At 37.8% G+C, this 21,340-nt stretch overlaps 1 protein-coding gene and 1 long non-coding RNA gene across 4 annotated transcripts; both read left to right on the top strand.

The window, feature by feature from the left end:
* Positions 1-478: 478 nt before the first annotated feature.
* On the top strand, positions 479-20,984 carry LOC133975231 (transmembrane protein 230-like). Its single transcript, XM_062413136.1, has 4 exons — positions 479-592; positions 2,273-2,387; positions 2,771-2,893; positions 20,141-20,984. Exons 2-4 carry the CDS (start codon positions 2,286-2,288, stop codon positions 20,279-20,281), a joined length of 366 nt encoding a protein of 121 aa, XP_062269120.1. The 5' UTR covers positions 479-592; positions 2,273-2,285; the 3' UTR covers positions 20,282-20,984.
* Positions 2,900-19,286, top strand: LOC133975232 (uncharacterized). Of its 3 annotated transcripts, none has more exons than XR_009924745.1 (5): positions 2,900-4,928; positions 7,277-7,353; positions 8,188-8,380; positions 9,305-9,409; positions 18,587-19,286. It is a non-coding gene; the product is annotated as an uncharacterized LOC133975232 (long non-coding RNA). The 3 variants fall into 3 exon arrangements; XR_009924746.1 differs by lacking the exon at positions 18,587-19,286 and adding an exon at positions 17,762-18,314; XR_009924744.1 differs by lacking the exon at positions 18,587-19,286 and adding an exon at positions 17,601-17,667.
* Positions 20,985-21,340: the final 356 nt, after the last annotated feature.

Below are 21,340 nucleotides of genomic sequence, written 5' to 3'. Positions count from 1 at the left end.
TGAAATACTCTCATTCTATCCACCTTATGTGCCTTATGACTATGTTGTACTGTGTACTATTTTTGAGTAAGAATATGAATATGTTGTATATTTGTATGCGTAGTTATTGATTGATAACTACTACTATGAGTTGATTTAGATTTTTCTAAATGATAATGGAGCTTCCCAGCAAAATGTTTACACATGATTGAAAACCTATTTTTTTTAAAATATACTCTATAAAGTTATGAATTATTATATTTGATCGAATTTCATCATATTCAATATGACTTTTCATTCCTGATCATTATGTTATTATTAACTGTAAGTGATTAAACTTAATTATTAATGTTCACAGTGTTGGTTCATCTCTCTTCTCCCTCCACCTGTGAACATAAGCTGCCAGGGATTAGTCTGCACCATCACCTGGACAAACATGGCCGGTGTCCAACACATAGACTGGACCACAAGGGACAGCAGCCCAGTGCGCATGCGTCAATTTGAGCAAAACAAGGAAGTTGACGCAGATGTTCCATGGAAGAAAAACGTCCTCAGACGAGGAGGAGAACTGACGCGTCTTCTCCGCGCTGCACAACAACAACAACAACAACAGGTACATTGTTTACAAACTGACACTCGGGTCCGAACGCGACGAGCAGAACAGACGATTTCAGTCAAATCTGCGACTCCACGTCACACGAGCCCGTGGCGCAACTTGTGACAAGCTAATGCTACAAGCTAATTAGCTACGTAACTCATCACGTCAGCAGACGTGTACAGTCTGTGACAGTCTGTGATTCAGACAGTGAACACGTCACGTGCACAATGTCGGTACTGCAGCGAGTTGTCTGCTTCCGGTAATTAGCCTGAGCCCAGGTCGGGATTCAGGCTAAAGGTTAAAGTGCAGGATCGATCGTTTTCACTTAGTTTACACGTCCATTCCCTGAAGTCAGTGTTTTATAGTTTATAACTTCATGGTGACATATGGTTCAGTTATCACACTGGAGCTTATTCATCCTAAATACATGGATCTGCATTATAACAACACACTAATACACGATGCACGTCAATAACAAACATTCAGTGGTGAATTAAATGTTCAGGATTAGACTTTATTCTTCCCCAAAGGAAATGATGGTGCTAAGATTATACAACAATAGATAATAAAGTAGATTACAGTGAGTACAACCTTAGAGAATTAAGTCTAACATATAAGTGAATATTGAAATAAATACATAAAGTGTAGAAATGAACCAGTAGAAATGAGAATGAAATAATAAATCAAGTTACTCAGCAGGGAAACTAATGCTTCAAAATCAAAAGTACCAGTCAGTACTACTAATAAAACATGAATACTATTGCATTTTATAAGAATCAAACATCCTGTGTCACATACAAACAATATACAAATCTATGAAATGTTTTAAAGGGGTCTACATACATAGTTACTTTCCATTTTTTCTTACTCTTAAGTGCTTTAGAACTTTGTTAAAGTAAAGTGCTGCACACATAGTGTTTAATATCATAGCTTAGATTAAAATGTTAAATATCGATGGTAAAAAATTACAACCAGGTGGTAAAGTGAAGAGAATTACTTGCTTTATTCAGTTTATGTGATAAACCAAACTTAAAAGGATTCTAAAAAGTCGACATCACCCTGACAATTTCATTGTTGGACTAAAAGTTCAGTCTCTCCATCTGAAAACAATCCAGGTGGATGTTATTGAAAAGCTCCATGTGTACAGCCCTCTCGCAAAACTGCACATTATTAATTTCCAGGTCACATCAACACATTTCCTCCCTCTACTTTGCTAAATCTGCTTTTTTCCCTTGATGCAGTAAGAGCTGCAGCTATGCAACAACTGGGCTCTCAGCATCTCGGGGGCTCGTGGTGGGTTGACGTGACAGCTGCCAGCTAAATAACAGTTTCTTAACGCTCCTGGGTGCTTTGTTCAAGCAGGAACAACAGTCTGTATTCATGGGTTTAGTTCCCCACAGGGGCGGCTTAAGAGCAAGGATGCACAGAGCCAAAACCTGCCAATATAAACAAAACCTTAGGTCTCACATCCCTCAAGGGCAGATCAGCGATGTTGTATTTGTCTTGTTTCCTTTTCTGTTTGTGGGTGGATCTTAAACGCAATGGAGGAATGACAATTTGTGTTATTTATGAGTAAATTGTCTCTAATACCGCTGTTTGGCTTCCGTGGAATACATACAATAAATAAGTACATAAATAAGTAGTAAGAGATGACTGTGACTGGATCGTGATGATTGTGTCTCTCTGTCCAAACAGCTCCTATGTTAAAATGAAGGCAGCTAGAATCAACATGTTGGGCTCGGCAGTTTCAAACGCCAAGGTCAAGTATTCCCGACTGGCGGCTGATGAGGACGGTTACATAGACTTACAGGTAAGGGACTAGTGCCTCTACAAAACCTGACATGTGTCATGCGGCTCTGTGGTGGTTGTAATTATTGTTATTGTTACATCAGCCTGGTAATTACCAAGTGATTACCAGGCCACAAGCGATGGATTTGAAATAAATCCGTATTAATGACTTCCTGGTTATGAGCCAGAGCTTCTTGTGCCAAAGCATCTTGTGGTTGAAGCAGAGGACACATGACGAACCGCCTGCGAAGGAAGCAGCTCAGTTAAAGATCAGTTTCTGTTTAACACTGATCTTCTTTCACTTTGATATTAATTATAAAAGTGATGCTTCTTGTTTGTGATCATAATCTTTACCACAGTTGAACTTATTTGTCTTCAGCTACTGACTATAAACACTTTTTCCAGTTCAAGAAAAGTCCGCCGAAGGTCCCCTACAAGGCGATCGCCCTCGCAATATTCCTGTTTCTGATCGGCTCCCTGCTCATTATCTTCGGGGCCCTTCTTCTGTCAGGAACCATAAAGGTGGAGGTGAGTTGGTCCACTACATCTTTGTCTCAGAGTTGATTTTAATGGACTGTGGTTTAAAGATGTCCCGACAGAAGCATATCTAATGCGTCTTAAACTCCCAAAAATGCAGGGCCGGGCCATATATGAATAGTGGGAAGAAGTCCAGCTTTATTTACAGTCTGTGTTTTAATCACGTAGGAGAAGCTACTGTTGGCTTCAGACACATGGTTCCTGCTTTCTACATATTTTTATGAATATTATATTCCCTCTCTGCAGCTGGAGCCACTCTGGAATTTTAAATTCAAAACTATTTAATCATAGAAGAAGAAGAACAAAAATGAAAGTAACTTTAATATCCATGTTTTGCTGTTTGATAGTCTTCTGCACTCACTGCTGCAGTGGTTTGATATCCAGCTCAAATTTTTTGACAGAGAACCAAACACAGCTGTCGAAGATTCAGCTCCAGCATTAATTAAAACACTCAGACTGCAGTTAATCTTGTTTTTAAATGGCTGTAATTAAACAGTCATCATGACATTTTATCGCTTTACTCACAGTTTTCCGCCGCACTCCCGCTTTAAATGGCCTGTGTGTTTGTGTGTGTGTGTTTTGATTATAACGATTTTGATATTTCATACCTCTGGAGAGTCAACTTCGGTGGGTTCCCCGCGGTGCCTTCTGCTTCTCAGATCTCACACTCCATGTGGGAGACGACAGAGCCGTCACATATTATATTTGTAATTATCAGTAGGAGGTTAATGGGAACGTTTTTCGCAGTCTGCGGATTGTGTTTGCAGAAAATTTGATCTGACATCAAGGCAGCATCAGCGTATCTGAGCCGTCTGGTTGCCAGTTAGCCCACGTGGGTTAAAGTAGCATATCTAATACCAGAAATTACACAGGCCTCAAGCAAAGCATGGTGAAGAAATGGGACACAAGCAGTGTCTGCATTTAAACATAGAAACTACTTAACCTTTCACTCAACTTATTAATGTTTGCTAATAGCAAGCCGCGTAGTAAATAATTGTATTTTGAGAATCAGGGGGTCAGTTTTCCCTCAATTAGAATGAATATATGACGATTGATGGAGTGTGATCATATGTAGAAATATTCTGCATTCATTTTCAAGGCTTTATTCACATCCATTGCTGCAGGTGAACTCTACTATGATCCTGTTCATTGAAAAATACCAGTTTCAAATGAGATTTACATGATTTTTATTTCAAATTTAGGCCTTTTCCCTCGTTTTTCACCATTTAAGGTTTATCACTGGACTTGGACTGCTGAACATTTTGATAAACACTTGAAAAATGTTGTAAAACTTTTGATTGATAGAGCACATGACACTTACCTAGTGGCCATAAAGCTTCATGAATATGAGGCTAGTTGCCATGGTTCCTCCAGGCGCTGAAGTAACTCGGTGCACAAGGCTGCCATCTGCTGGTGGAGATACACACATCACCTTAGTGCTGAGGCTGTCCTTTCTTTTGTGTGTGTGTGTGTGTGTGTGTGTGTGTGTGTGTGTGTGTGTGTGTGTGTGTGTGTGTGTGTGTGTGTGTGTGTGTGTGTGTGTGTGTGTGTGTGTGTGTGTGTGTGTGTGTGTGTGTGTGTGTGTGTTCTGGTAATCATCACGCGATGGGGACCGTTGACTGTTTACACAGTCACGTCATGGGGACCGGTTGCGCTTTGGGGACCAAAATCCCGGTCCCCATGAGGATAACCCTTTTAAATGACTACTAGAGCTACACTGAAGGTGCCCGTGAAGTTTTAAGCATTGGCCCATACGACATGTTTTTTGGTGAGTGTGAGTGTGTGAGCATTGCTCATTGGTGGCCCTACTGTTTCTAGTTAGTACTGCACCCACTGCTTCACACACACACATCTTCCAAATATGGTTGGGTGCCACCCACTTCCTTGTCCCCATTAGGAATGATTCAAGCAGCGAGGACATTTTCAGCATCAAGAGGTAGCTATCAACAGTAAAAGAAGATTATTTGCTGGAGAAACTAGCTAAGAAGATAAGAACATGTGCAGAGGAGCAAAAGTAAAGCATAAGGTAAGCACAGTTGTATCTTAAATAATTATAAGCAGTGTTGAATCCTCAAAATGCATGTATTACTTGTACCTAGCTAGCATGATTAATAGCTCTGATTAGCTACAAAGGCTAAGTGTAAGACCTCAAATGTTTTACTGCATTTCTATTACTACTTGCATGCATGATGCATATGTGTAGGAGTTTATGTAAATTGAAGGAGACAATCAAGTTAAGCATTTCTGAGTTTTGAGTCTCATTTTGTTATGATGAACTTAAGATCAATATAAGCCCTGTTATGCTATATTTAGTATGTTTAAGTTAATTAATAGAGAACATTATAGAGCACAGGTTTTGACTATAGTCAGACAATTCAAATTACAGCTGTTCTCATTTTACACAGTACCATTATACAGAATAATTTAAGTCTGACTGTAGCTTCAGCTGAGGGGCTTTAAATTTTAAACAACAGAGGAAGTGTAACCTGGCTGCTCTCGATAACCTCTATTTGGAAGCTAGTTATGAACCGGCCCTTTTAACTTATTTTCTTATTTAACATGGGCAGGTTCATGTGGAAGAGGCAGAGCAGGTAATTTAAAAAAACATGGTCAGAGGCATAAATCTGGAATTAAATGATAGAAGATTAAATCTAAAACCTGCAGTTAAGTTAAATTAGCTACAATCACAAATGACAAGTCACTAATATGATAAAATGTCTAGAATAGAAAAGTAGAGCAGTAGGTTATTAACGTCAGGCAAATAAACAGGTAAAAGCTGAGAAATTTTACTGTGAATATTACTTTTTTTGCAGATAGAAAGTTAAAGTGTTTGTACAGCTAAAGCAGGGGAGAGAGAAGTTCTTGTGTGATGAGGTCAATGTAATTGAAAGGTGTATTTGTATTCATAAGGCGGTGGTCTAGTGGCAGAAACTTGGACTGTGGGCAGAGAAGGTCTCTGGTTCGTCTCTGGTTCGACTCCACAGAGAGACAACCAAAGACGAACCTGGATTGATCTGTCCAAAAATCCAAGAGTCTCCCTGCCCTGTCTAGTGCCCCTGAGCAAGGCACCTTACTCCCCCAACATCTGCTCCCCGAGCGCCGTACATGGTCGCTCACTGCTCTGTGTGTCCTGCACCAGATGGGTCAAAAGCAGAGATTAAATTTCCCTTCCTTCATGAGTGTGCCTTTGCATGTCTGTGCATGTGTTTGAGACAAATAAATGCATCTTAATCTTAATCTTAATAATATTGAATAGTCTATGGATAATTCTTTCATGGTTTTCATTTAACCCACTTCTGTTCTGTGTTGCCCTGGTAGATAAGAGAAAAGGTGTCAACACTACCAGTTATTATGTGGGAATAACACCACATTTGTTGAATTTAAATGAAGTTAAAATAGTGAATCATCTATTTCCCGTATAAAATCACAACAGAAAATAGCTGCTGCTTTGTTTTCCTTCTTACTTTACTCTCTTTAAGTTGCTTTTAAACATGCACTGCAATCTGGATGATACCAAGAGACTATCCAGATAGGGGCAGTTTGTAAAAACGCAAACGCTCCGGATAATCCAGAGTTTCTTCTGTCACCCCCCCCAGTAAAAACTCTGCAGATTGTCCGAATAAGCCATTGAGAAAATACAGTTGGAGATTATCCGGAGGATTCAGAGCCGGCGAGTAGGCAAATTCATAGTGTTTTTAACAGCTCACACACGTGAGACTGGGATAATAAAAATATCTCAGCATGAAAAATCTCCCTGTTGACTCTTTGTTGATAATGAGGACATATTCAAATGCTTGTAACATTGGTGTAAATGCAAAACTAAATACAATTACATTCTTTTGCCATCATCTTTGATGTGCTGTAAAAAAAAATACTATGCTCTCTGATACTGAATTTGTCATCATGTCATGCCTCTGGCTTGCTCTACCCAGGCGCCTCCACCTGTCTGAATTCTCCTGCTGTGTTCTTTATATGTGAAAGCCAAACTCCTTCATAATTATTCAGACATAATCATCTCTCATTTAAGGTGTTTTCAGGCATGACCTGCAGGTAAAATCTAAAGAATTGGCTTTAGATTTGACCCTGTTTAGCTTTCACACATGCACAAGACAGATATATACGGTGCATATATGTTTGTAGATGTGTATAGTTTATGCAACAACGCACAGGAGTATGCATCATCCTGTAGGCAGGAACGTTACTCATGACAGAGAGTGAAGGAGAATGTTTCTGTAGTTGAATTTTGCAAGAAAAAAAAATCCTCATGAGGTTTTAGGCAACAACAACAATTTGTAGTACCACAAAATCTTACTAAGCAAACAAATCAAACACTTATTTTAAAGTAAACTCATTTGTTTTAATCTTTTCCTTTAGAAATGCCACCACGGATCAGCAATTCAACATGATACACATCTGCAAATTAGAGGTCCAGTATATTTATGCAGCAAAAGGTAAGGTGGTATCTGCTGTAAATTATCATAAATAATTATCATTTAAAATCAAAAGAAAAGCTCCAGAGTACATTTAATAGGGACTAGAATGCTGCAGTGGTCAGTTTTGGTTTGTTTTGTAGTATATATTAGCATAAACTCATTGTCAAGGAATAGAATTAATGGAGCCTCCTGTTTTATTGAAAATGTTTTTATTGTTTGCAGGATGTGGTATATTTGCAAAGGGTACAATTTGCAAAGGAGACTTTGTTATATGTAGGGGGGAGGTCTAGAGGCGGTGGTCTATCGGCAGAAACTTGGACTATGGGCAGAGAAGGTCTCTGATTCGTCTCTGGTTCGTCTCTGGTTCGACTCCACGGAGAAACAACAAAAGATGAACCTGGATTGATCTGTCCAAAAATCCAAGAGTTTCCCTACCCTGTCTAGTGCCCCTGAGCAAGGCACCTTACTCCCCCAACATCTGCTCCCCGAGCGCCGTACATGGTCGCTCACTGCTCTGTGTATCCTGCACCAGATGGGTCAAAAGCAGAGATTAAATTTCCCTACCTGCATGAGTGTGCCTTTGCCTATCTGTGCATGTGTTTGGGACTAATAAATGCATCTTAATCTGCATCTGCATTTTAAGGATATAATAAATGATGCAGAATCCCAGAGAAGGAGAAAAACTTAACCACCCCTGATGTGCTGCATTCATGTTTGCCTTCAAGTGGACTTAAGAATTCCTAAACTACACTCCATATACTATTTTAAGTTATGCTAAGTGGGGCTCTGGTTTTATTGTGATATATTGTGACATTTGTATTTTTTCTTTTTCAATTTTTCCAATTTCTCAAGTATTGATGCCTTCAGAGAAGATGGCTCAATTGGGTGACAAGTTAATGAGGAACACAGACGTCCTTACTCCAAAATGAAAAAAATTGGTGTTAATGGAGAACCCCACCTTTGTTTATTTGCCCTGGATGACATCAAAGAAGGAGAAGAAATCGCCTATAACTATGGAGGTGAAGACTGCCCATGGCAAACACAGGTATGTAGCACAGAACACAGCAAATACAATGAGTCAAGTATCACAACAAATAGTAGAATGAGAAATATGTGGACCTAAATTGGCTGTATTAATATTGTTATAACCATGTACACGTTACATATACAAAAAATACCAGGATTGCCTATCACAACCTGCTTTAAGCTGCTATGTATGAGCGACCACTTAGTGTAGTGAAAATAACAGGAACATGAAATAACAAACAGGAATCTAATTTACAAAAGTTTTAAGAAGCTATTGAAGGTCAGTTTAGATCATTATAGATATTATGTTACTGAACTGAATGATCCTCTATTAACACTGCATCCTAGCAGGGTTGTCTACAAACCTCTGCAAGCAGCCTGAAGCTCTGATTTTGATTTATATGTGAAATAGTGCAGAGTGTCCAAACTTTTCAACTTCCATTGGATGAATGGAAAAGTCATTGATTCACCTGCATTAGCATAGATGATATTAGGATATTATAGGTTTGTCACTTTAGTGAATGCAAACAATAGCATTGGTTCATTAGAGATCTCAATAATGTTTTTACAATGACATACCCAGCAAAACCTTTTGTCGCTTGTGTTGACATCAAAGACTACTGATGTCGTTGCAGGTTTTTGCGATGACCACTGGTTATGTAACAGCTCTTGGAGGGCTGTCCCAATTAGATGGGGAAGATTTCAACCTCTGTTCAAGGGGCAAGAATACCCTCGAAAACAAGGGGTAGGGTTAGGGTAATGGGTTTGGGCATAATTAAAAAGCATTGAAATGCTATCACTTTATATGTTAAAGAATCAGGGTAATTTGCCAAATGTATCCAGTCCTGCTTATGACATGGATGTAATCTCAAAACTTTATCTGAATAGAAATATTAGAATATAATATAAGTAAATATTGGGAACGTTTTACTTTTGTTTACAGACGACCAGCATCACTGTTAACACCATGGAGGAGGATGATTCAGATCCTGTCCACTCAGAGAGTCTGATGGCTTGTGCCTTTGGGCCAAAGACCACACCTGAAGAGGTAAATTCATGTCCATCACTGTTTTATCATTATATGATCACTCTTTGTTCCGAGTTTGTGTAGAAACTGTGTGTGAACAATTAGGTAAAACTTGTACACACAAGGAAATGCAATGTTTTGTGTAAAATGTCCCCACAAAGCATGTGTTAAGTTGTGTGAACGAGAAAGAGCTTCGCTGGTCAGAAGAAGAAACTGTTTCAGAAAAATTTGATAAAACTGGTCCCCACAATGAACTATAATGTAGTGTGCAAAATGTCCCCACAAAGCATGTGTTAAGTTGTGTGAATGAGAAATAACTTTACCGTACAGAAGTTATGTAAATTGGTAAACGATGACATTTCAAGTATGGCGTCTTGAAGGTTAGTGGTAGAGGTATATTCATGGTCGATTTCAAACTTCACAGTATTTTCTTTCTTGATAAATTCTCACTCTACATTTTGGAGTCACGTGGTCCCCACAACACACCTTCTGACAGTGTGCAAGTAGTAACTGTTTTTGAAAAGTTAGATAAAACTGGTCCCCACAATGAACTATAATGTTGTGTGTAAAATGTCCCCACAAAGCATGTGTTAAGTTGTGTGAACGAGAAAGAGCTTCGCTGGTCAGAAGAAGAAACTGTTTCAGAAAAATTTGATAAAACTGGTCCCCACAATGAGCTATAATGTAGTGTGCAAAATGTCCCCACAAAGCATGTGTTAAGTTGTGTGAATGAGAAATAACTTTACCGTACAGAAGTTATGTAAATTGGTAAACAATGACATTTCAAGTATGGCATCTTGAAGGTTAGTGGTAGAGGTATATTCATGGTCGATTTCAAACTTCACAGTATTTTCTTTCTTGATAAATTATCACTCTACATTTTGGAGTCACGTGGTCCCCACAACACACCTTCTGACAGTGTGCAAGTAGTAACTGTTTTTGAAAAGTTAGATAAAACTGGTCCCCACAATGAACTATAATGTTGTGTGTAAAATGTCCCCACAAAGCATGTGTTAAGTTGTGTGAACGAGAAAGAGCTTCGCTGGTCAGAAGAAGAAACTGTTTCAGAAAAGTTAGATAAAACTGGTCCCCACAATGAACTATAATGTTGTGTGTAAAATGTCCCCACAAAGCCTGTTTTAAGTTGTGTGAATGAGAAATAGCTTTACTGGTCAGAAGTTATGTAAATTGGTAAACAATGACATTTCAAGTATGGCATCTTGAAGGTTAGTGGTAGAGGTATATTCATGGTCGATTTCAAACTTCACAGTATTTTCTTTCTTGATAAATTATCACTCTACATTTTGGAGTCACGTGGTCCCCACAACACACCTTCTGACAGTGTGCAAGTAGTAACTGTTTTTGAAAAGTTAGATAAAACTGGTCCCCACAATGAACTATAATGTTGTGTGTAAAATGTCCCCACAAAGCATGTGTTAAGTTGTGTGAATGAGAAAAAGCTTTAATGGTCAGAAGTTATGTAAATTGGTATACAATGACATTTCAAGTATGGCATCTTGAAGGTTAGTGGTAGAGGTATATTCATGGTCGATTTCAAACTTCACAGTATTTTATTTCTTGATAAATTATCACACTACATTTTAGAGTCACGTGGTCCCCACAACACACCTTCTGACAGTGTGCAAGTAGTAACTGTTTTTGAAAAGTTAGATAAAACTGGTCCCCACAATGAACTATAATGGTGTGTGTAACATGTCCCCACAAAGCATGTGTTAAGTTGTGTGAACGAGAAAGAGCTTCGCTGGTCAGAAGAAGAAACTGTTTCAGAAAAGTTAGATAAAACTGGTCCCCACAATGAACTATAATGTTGTGTGTAAAATGTCCCCACAAAGCCTGTTTTAAGTTGTGTGAATGAGAAATAACTTTACCGTACAGAAGTTATGTAAATTGGTAAACAATGACATTTCAAGTATGGCATCTTGAAGGTTAGTGGTAGAGGTATATTCATGGTCGATTTCAAACTTCACAGTATTTTCTTTCTTGATAAATTATCACTCTACATTTTGGAGTCACGTGGTCCCCACAACACACCTTCTGACAGTGTGCAAGTAGTAACTGTTTTTGAAAATTTAGATAAAACAGGTCCCCACGATGAACTCTAATGTTGTGTGTAAAATGTCCCCACAAAGCATGTGTTAAGTTGTGTGAACGAGAAAGAGCTTTGCTGGTTGGAAGAAGAAACTGTTTTTGAAAAGTTAGATAAAACTGGTCCCCACAATGAACTATAATGTTGTGTGTAAAATGTCCCCACAAAGCCTGTTTTAAGTTGTGTGAATGAGAAATAACTTTACCGTACAGAAGTTATGTAAATTGGTAAACAATGACATTTCAAGTATGGCATCTTGAAGGTTAGTGGTAGAGGTATATTCATGGTCGATTTCAAACTTCACAGTATTTTCTTTCTTGATAAATTATCACTCTACATTTTGGAGTCACGTGGTCCCCACAACACACCTTCTGACAGTGTGCAAGTAGTAACTGTTTTTGAAAATTTAGATAAAACAGGTCCCCACGATGAACTCTAATGTTGTGTGTAAAATGTCCCCACAAAGCATGTGTTAAGTTGTGTGAACGAGAAAGAGCTTTGCTGGTTGGAAGAAGAAACTGTTTTTGAAAAGTTAGATAAAACTGGTCCCCACAATGAACTATAATGTTGTGTGTAAAATGTCCCCACAAAGCATGCGTTAAGTTGTGTGAATGAGAAATAGCTTTACTGGTCAGAAGTTATGTAAATTGGTATACAATGACATTTCAAGTATGGCATCTTGAAGGTTAGTGGTAGAGGTATATTCATGGTCGATTTCAAACTTCACAGTATTTTCTTTCTTGATAAATTATCACTCTACATTTTGTATTCACGTGGTCCCCACAACACACCTTCTGACAGTGTGCAAGTAGTAACTGTTTTTGAAAAGTTAGATAAAACAGGTCCCCACGGTGAACTCTAATGTTGTGTGTAAAATGTCCCCACAAAGCATGTGTTAAGTTGTGTGAACGAGAAAGAGCTTTGCTGGTTGGAAGAAGAAACTGTTTTTGAAAAGTTAGATAAAACTGGTCCCCACAATGAACTATAATGTTGTGTGTAAAATGTCCCCACAAAGCATGTGTTAAGTTGTGTGAATGAGAAATAGCTTTACTGGTCAGAAGTTATGTAAATTGGTTATACAATGACATTTCAAGTATGGCGTCTTGAAGGTTAGTGGTAGAGGTATATTCATGGTTGATTTCAAACTTCACAGTATTTTCTTTCTTGATAAATTATCACACTACATTTTGGAGTCACGTGGTCCCCACAACACACCTTCTGACAGTGTGCAAGTAGTAACTGTTTTTGAAAATTTAGATAAAACAGGTCCCCACGATGAACTCTAATGTTGTGTGTAAAATGTCCCCACAAAGCATGTGTTAAGTTGTGTGAACGAGAAAGAGCTTTGCTGGTTGGAAGAAGAAACTGTTTTTGAAAAGTTAGATAAAACTGGTCCCCACAATGAACTATAATGTTGTGTGTAAAATGTCCCCACAAAGCCTGTTTTAAGTTGTGTGAATGAGAAATAACTTTACCGTACAGAAGTTATGTAAATTGGTAAACAATGACATTTCAAGTATGGCATCTTGAAGGTTAGTGGTAGAGGTATATTCATGGTCGATTTCAAACTTCACAGTATTTTCTTTCTTGATAAATTATCACTCTACATTTTGGAGTCACGTGGTCCCCACAACACACCTTCTGACAGTGTGCAAGTAGTAACTGTTTTTGAAAATTTAGATAAAACAGGTCCCCACGATGAACTCTAATGTTGTGTGTAAAATGTCCCCACAAAGCATGTGTTAAGTTGTGTGAACGAGAAAGAGCTTTGCTGGTTGGAAGAAGAAACTGTTTTTGAAAAGTTAGATAAAACTGGTCCCCACAATGAACTATAATGTTGTGTGTAAAATGTCCCCACAAAGCATGCGTTAAGTTGTGTGAATGAGAAATAGCTTTACTGGTCAGAAGTTATGTAAATTGGTATACAATGACATTTCAAGTATGGCATCTTGAAGGTTAGTGGTAGAGGTATATTCATGGTCGATTTCAAACTTCACAGTATTTTCTTTCTTGATAAATTATCACTCTACATTTTGTATTCACGTGGTCCCCACAACACACCTTCTGACAGTGTGCAAGTAGTAACTGTTTTTGAAAAGTTAGATAAAACAGGTCCCCACGGTGAACTCTAATGTTGTGTGTAAAATGTCCCCACAAAGCATGTGTTAAGTTGTGTGAACGAGAAAGAGCTTTGCTGGTTGGAAGAAGAAACTGTTTTTGAAAAGTTAGATAAAACTGGTCCCCACAATGAACTATAATGTTGTGTGTAAAATGTCCCCACAAAGCATGTGTTAAGTTGTGTGAATGAGAAATAGCTTTACTGGTCAGAAGTTATGTAAATTGGTTATACAATGACATTTCAAGTATGGCGTCTTGAAGGTTAGTGGTAGAGGTATATTCATGGTTGATTTCAAACTTCACAGTATTTTCTTTCTTGATAAATTATCACACTACATTTTGGAGTCACGTGGTCCCCACAACACACCTTCTGACAGTGTGCAAGTAGTAACTGTTTTTGAAAAGTTAGATAAAACTGGTCCCCACAATGAACTATAATGTTGTGTGTAAAATGTCCCCACAAAGCATGTGTTAAGTTGTGTGAATGAGAAAGAGCTTCGCTGGTTAGAAGAAGAAACTGTTTTTGAAAAGTTAGATAAAACTGGTCCCCACAATGAACTATAATGTTGTGTGTAAAATGTCCCCACAAAGCATGTGTTAAGTTGTGTGAATGAGAAATAGCTTTACTGGTCAGAAGTTATGTAAATTGGTTATACAATGACATTTCAAGTATGGCATCTTGAAGGTTAGTGGTAGAGGTATATTCATGGTTGATTTCAAACTTCACAGTATTTTCTTTCTTGATAAATTATCACACTACATTTTGTATTCACGTGGTCCCCACAACACACCTTCTGACAGTGTGCAAGTAGTAACTGTTTTTGAAAAGTTAGATAAAACTGGTCCCCACAATGAACTATAATGTTGTGTGTAAAATGTCCCCACAAAGCATGTGTTAAGTTGTGTGAATGAGAAATAGCTTTACTGGTCAGAAGTTATGTAAATTGGTATACAATGACATTTCAAGTATGGTATCTTGAAGGTTAGTGGTAGAGGTATATTCATGGTCGATTTCAAACTTCACAGTATTTTATTTCTTGATAAATTATCACTCTACATTTTGTATTCACGTGGTCCCCACAACACACCTTCTGACAGTGTGCAAGTAGTAACTGTTTTTGAAAAGTTAGATAAAACTGGTCCCCACGATGAACTCTAATGGTGTGTGTAACATGTCCCCACAAAGCATGTGTTAAGTTGTGTGAACGAGAAAGAGCTTCGCTGGTCAGAAGAAGAAACTGTTTCAGAAAAGTTAGATAAAACTGGTCCCCACAATGAACTATAATGTTGTGTGTAAAATGTCCCCACAAAGCATGTGTTAAGTTGTGTGAATGAGAAAAAGCTTTAATGGTCAGAAGTTATGTAAATTGGTATACAATGACATTTCAAGTATGGCATCTTGAAGGTTAGTGGTAGAGGTATATTCATGGTCGATTTCAAACTTCACAGTATTTTATTTCTTGATAAATTATCACACTACATTTTAGAGTCACGTGGTCCCCACAACACACCTTCTGACAGTGTGCAAGTAGTAACTGTTTTTGAAAAGTTAGATAAAACTGGTCCCCACAATGAACTATAATGGTGTGTGTAACATGTCCCCACAAAGCATGTGTTAAGTTGTGTGAACGAGAAAGAGCTTCGCTGGTCAGAAGAAGAAACTGTTTCAGAAAAGTTAGATAAAACTGGTCCCCACAATGAACTATAATGTTGTGTGTAAAATGTCCCCACAAAGCCTGTTTTAAGTTGTGTGAATGAGAAATAACTTTACCGTACAGAAGTTATGTAAATTGGTAAACAATGACATTTCAAGTATGGCATCTTGAAGGTTAGTGGTAGAGGTATATTCATGGTCGATTTCAAACTTCACAGTATTTTCTTTCTTGATAAATTATCACTCTACATTTTGGAGTCACGTGGTCCCCACAACACACCTTCTGACAGTGTGCAAGTAGTAACTGTTTTTGAAAATTTAGATAAAACAGGTCCCCACGATGAACTCTAATGTTGTGTGTAAAATGTCCCCACAAAGCATGTGTTAAGTTGTGTGAACGAGAAAGAGCTTTGCTGGTTGGAAGAAGAAACTGTTTTTGAAAAGTTAGATAAAACTGGTCCCCACAATGAACTATAATGTTGTGTGTAAAATGTCCCCACAAAGCATGCGTTAAGTTGTGTGAATGAGAAATAGCTTTACTGGTCAGAAGTTATGTAAATTGGTATACAATGACATTTCAAGTATGGCATCTTGAAGGTTAGTGGTAGAGGTATATTCATGGTCGATTTCAAACTTCACAGTATTTTCTTTCTTGATAAATTATCACTCTACATTTTGTATTCACGTGGTCCCCACAACACACCTTCTGACAGTGTGCAAGTAGTAACTGTTTTTGAAAAGTTAGATAAAACAGGTCCCCACGGTGAACTCTAATGTTGTGTGTAAAATGTCCCCACAAAGCATGTGTTAAGTTGTGTGAACGAGAAAGAGCTTTGCTGGTTGGAAGAAGAAACTGTTTTTGAAAAGTTAGATAAAACTGGTCCCCACAATGAACTATAATGTTGTGTGTAAAATGTCCCCACAAAGCATGCGTTAAGTTGTGTGAATGAGAAATAGCTTTACTGGTCAGAAGTTATGTAAATTGGTTATACAATGACATTTCAAGTATGGCGTCTTGAAGGTTAGTGGTAGAGGTATATTCATGGTTGATTTCAAACTTCACAGTATTTTCTTTCTTGATAAATTATCACACTACATTTTGGAGTCACGTGGTCCCCACAACACACCTTCTGACAGTGTGCAAGTAGTAACTGTTTTTGAAAAGTTAGATAAAACTGGTCCCCACAATGAACTATAATGTTGTGTGTAAAATGTCCCCACAAAGCATGTGTTAAGTTGTGTGAATGAGAAAGAGCTTCGCTGGTTAGAAGAAGAAACTGTTTTTGAAAAGTTAGATAAAACTGGTCCCCACAATGAACTATAATGTTGTGTGTAAAATGTCCCCACAAAGCATGTGTTAAGTTGTGTGAATGAGAAATAGCTTTACTGGTCAGAAGTTATGTAAATTGGTTATACAATGACATTTCAAGTATGGCATCTTGAAGGTTAGTGGTAGAGGTATATTCATGGTTGATTTCAAACTTCACAGTATTTTCTTTCTTGATAAATTATCACACTACATTTTGTATTCACGTGGTCCCCACAACACACCTTCTGACAGTGTGCAAGTAGTAACTGTTTTTGAAAAGTTAGATAAAACTGGTCCCCACAATGAACTATAATGTTGTGTGTAAAATGTCCCCACAAAGCATGTGTTAAGTTGTGTGAATGAGAAATAGCTTTACTGGTCAGAAGTTATGTAAATTGGTATACAATGACATTTCAAGTATGGTATCTTGAAGGTTAGTGGTAGAGGTATATTCATGGTCGATTTCAAACTTCACAGTATTTTTTTTCTTGATAAATTATCACTCTACATTTTGTATTCACGTGGTCCCCACAACACACCTTCTGACAGTGTGCAAGTAGTAACTGTTTTTGAAAAGTTAGATAAAACTGGTCCCCACGATGAACTCTAATGTTGTGTCTAAAATGTGTGAAACATGTTTTTTCTAGATTGTGAATTCAGAATTAGTTTAGCAGAGCAGACACAACTTTGATCTCAAAAATTCTTATATGCACTTTTACTAAATTATTTATTGCATATGTGCCTTTATTTTCAGATTACAGACTTCAAAAAATGAAACTGAGACTTTTGTACCAAAATTAAGACGGCCTACAATAACTTTCAGTTGCACTTCAATTTTTTCAAGTTGCTGCAATTCGATATAGTCTTTTTTTTTTCAGAACAGTCAAAATATTCTGCTTATTATAATATAAACTGCTAAAATAATCAAATTATGACACAAAACTTGCAAAACAGCACAAAGAATAATTTCTCATCTACCTGTTACAGCTCTACATATTTATAATCTTTTCATTAATTTTTTTAGATGAAAGACACAGATCTGGAAGATTCTGAACTATTTGATTCGTCATCAGAGAGTGCAGATGATCACGTACCAGATACCATCTTCGAAAGTGACAGTGACAGTGATGCTTCAGTTCAACTAAACTTTAAGAACACTTTTCTGCCTCTTAATGATCCTGATAGCTCAATGGGCCCCACTGTCTGCGATTATACAACACCAGACAACATGATTTTGGATGGTCAAAACATTACACCTGAAGCCCCCAGAGCAGTAGAAGAACCCCGGTCAAGTCAGACTATAAAGGACATCGTTAGATAGCAGTCATAAAAAAAAGGCCAGATCAGAGACTGTTGTCAGTGTTGCCAACTTAAGATGTTGCCACCAATACTTTGTCATTTCAGACCTTTGCCGCATAACTGTTGCTGCCCCCATTTAATGTAGTTTTATCTGTATATTCATGCCTGCAATAATCAGATAAAGGGTTGTTTGGCTGATTCTAGAGTATATTAGGTGCTTAAAGTAGGACTCATAACAGTTACAGTTTTAATAGTATAAACATACAAACAACAACTAGTCCCTATACCAAACACCTGTCCTACGTCCTCACAATTCCATAGTTAGTTAGATTAATGAGTGAATCAGTACATTGTATTTGTTTATCCAACAGATCCAACATTTTATAAATACAGTTTTTTCTTCATGACAATTTTGAGAAATTTATGTCAGTGAATGTGAGTCCATGTCATTGATCAGAATGAACAGTTTATTTGTTAATATAACACAGCATGTTCAGCTTATAAAAAAATGGCATCAAAATCCTCTTTCCCACTGACAATTTCAGTCAGAATGCACATATCAGTGTTTTCTTGGCAGAGTAATTGTATATTTTAGTTTTCTTATACTGTAGAAGTTAGTTTTTACTTTATAGAACTTGTAACTTTGGATTATAACTCTTACACACTTTGGAGTCCTTGTATTTACAAATGTGTTTTTCCGACCACTTAAAGGTACAACTGCACAAAAGAAGAAAACACCCTGGAAGGAGACAGACGTGAAGGCAGTGGAAAGGCACATGAATCGATTCATCACATCTTGTATTGCTCCAGCAAAGTTTGACTGTGAGAAGTGTTTAAGGGCTGATCCAGAAGCTCTTAAGGACCGGAGCTGGCAGAATGTGAAATTCTACATATATAACCGCATTACAGCCAACAAGAGGAAATTAAGTAAATAATGGGAAGATTACCACCAGTAAGCGGTTGCTATGTGGTGGTCTGAAATTAAAAATATCTTACAAATTTGACTGAATAAGAATTATTCTTTGTAGGGATATAGATAGCCCGTCACTGTTTGATAAGTTTATATTCACTTCAACCACATTACACTAATAGTCCTATCAAATTCTGCTTCATTGTAAGGCGGAGTTCATGAACAGCAAGATTTTCTGTACAAAGTAATGCTTTGCATCCCTATCACCATTTACAGGTATCATGTTATATCTCTACATTTTCTATCAACAACTTTTGTTCTTTTTGGCTAGACTTTATTAGTTTTAAACAAACAGCTCTAACAAATGTAATAATGGAAGACTTACGGTATCAGTAATAATGTATATAAAAATGCTTTTTGAAGCATGGTCCCCATTAGTCTTATAACAAGTTGTGTGAGTCATGCAAATGATATGTAAATGAGGTCCCCATCAGCCATACCTACCCGTTTTTCTAAGGTCCCCATTTTGCACAGTCAAAACACTACTCCATGAATTTAGATATTTTAAGGTGTGTATGTACTAACTGATTTTTTCTTAGTGTCCCTGATTTTTTTCATACTTCCACAACCTCTAGAAAGGGTGGTCCCCACAGGTTATGATAAAAAGTGCACGCCCCGCAAACCATGGAAACCAGTATGTGTGTGTGTGTGTGTGTGTGTGTGTGAAATGACTGAAGATTTACATGGAGGCAGATCTTAGACAGATGAAGTCATCGTGTCTATGCGCCTCCTGCTCACCCTTTTCCTTCTCAGGATTTATGTGTCGTGCTCGCGGGTGATGTGGAATTTAGTGTGTTAAAGCCTGTTGAGTTCATTTAAGATTAAGATGCATTTATTCGTCCCAAACACATGCACAGACATGCAAAGGCACACTCATGCAGGTAGGGAAATTTAACCTCTGCTTTTGACCCATCTGGTGCAGGACACACATATCAGTGAGCGACAATGTACGGCGCTCGGGGAGCAGATGTTGGTTGAGTAAGGTGCCTTGCTCATGGGCACTAGACAGGGTAGGGAGACTCTTAGATTTTTGGACAGATCAATCCAGGTTCGTCTTTTGTTGTCTCTCCGTGGAGTCGGACCAGAGACGAACCAGAGACCTTCTCTGCCCTTAGTCCAAGTTTCTGCCACTAGTCCACTGCCTCTCCTTTATTACACTTCCTCCAGCATCTCATTACTGTGTCCACTCCTCAGTGTTTCATGTCTTTGTTGAGCACACGGTGAAAGGACATACTAGTGACTAAATAGTGAGTCACACACACACCTGATAATCTCCACCTCTTCTTTGTCTTCAGCATCCTGACCGCACCATTCCTGTCATCATCATCGGGCTGCTCGTCTTCCTCCCTGGATTTTACCATTTGAGAATTGCCTACTACGCTGCCAAAGGTTACCGGGGTTATTCCTACGACGACATCCCGGATTTCGGGGACTGAGCCAAACGACGGCCGCTCATTGGTGGAGAATCTCCCCCGTTAGTGACACTGCATCCTGAGACTGTTGCCTGCTGTTTACTTGTTTCTGAATGTATGTAGCAAAATGAAAAAAGACACAGGGTTTGTGTCTGGTTGCACAGACAATTGATTTGACCTGTTTTTGCAACTCATTTATTCTCTGCTCTATATCAACCTCCATGCACATGCTTCTCTTAGAGGCTGTAGAGCTTCAGGAGAATAGAATCTCCACAACGCTGCAGCTATGTTTTACTGTTATTCAAAAGGTCCCTCACTTTCAAGAAACAACAAACCAACCTTGGATCAGTGATGACACGTTATTCTGAGTCAACACAGATGCCTTCAGCTTACTGCTGCTAGAAAGTCCTCGACCTGGAGGAGTGAGCGTTACTGCACAGTTCAAAAGTTTATCTTAAACAAATATTTATTTGTGATTGTACTCTGTATAGTATCATTAAAAAGCTTGGGAGGTTGTATTTCTCCCTGAAGGATTGTATTTGCCGAACTATCCAAAGAAGTTTACGTTAAGTACAGTATATTTTTGAGAGAAAAGTATTTCTTCAGGGTTTGCGTTATTGCTCCTTGTGTATATTTCATTTGATTTGAAATGTCAGAGGAAGATGTATTTTTTACATCCACTTGCTTGATTAAAAAAATCCAATAAAAGCTGGAATTTGATATTTGTTGGCAAATCTACTTGTGTGTTTATATCAACTATCTGAACAATAAAAACAATAAAACTATTTAGAAGTCAATAAAAGGGGCTATACAGATATATGAATAGTATAACTTCATTTTGAAAACATAGATGCAAAATATGAATGTATATAAATAAAACTTTAACCAAAGGCTAGGCTGAGAATAAATATTTATTCGATATTATGATTAATAAAAGTTTATTTTGACTGTTAGTAGTGTGACACCTCCTCTCTGCTTGGTGCCAGGCAGCAGGTTAAGGTAAAGGACACCCTCTTGTGGCTACCACCGATCCATCAGGGGGATTAAAGGCTAAAAAAAATACAAAATAAATAATTAAACAAA

The sequence above is a fragment of the Platichthys flesus genome, chromosome 19 (genome assembly GCF_949316205.1).
Source record: "Platichthys flesus chromosome 19, fPlaFle2.1, whole genome shotgun sequence".
Taxonomy (NCBI): Eukaryota; Metazoa; Chordata; class Actinopteri; order Pleuronectiformes; family Pleuronectidae; genus Platichthys; species Platichthys flesus.
The sequence above is the reverse complement of the archived record's forward strand: the minus strand, read 5'-3'. Positions and strand labels throughout refer to the sequence as shown.

Coding starts and splice junctions, on each gene's coding strand:
- LOC133975231 (XM_062413136.1), top strand. CDS start 2,286: ATGAAGGCAGCTAGAATCAACATGTTGGGCTCGGCAGTTTCAAACGCC. Junction 2,388..2,770: donor ACGGTTACATAGACTTACAG/GTAAGGGACTAG, acceptor CACTTTTTCCAG/TTCAAGAAAAGTCCGCCGAA. Junction 2,894..20,140: donor CAGGAACCATAAAGGTGGAG/GTGAGTTGGTCC, acceptor CTTTGTCTTCAG/CATCCTGACCGCACCATTCC.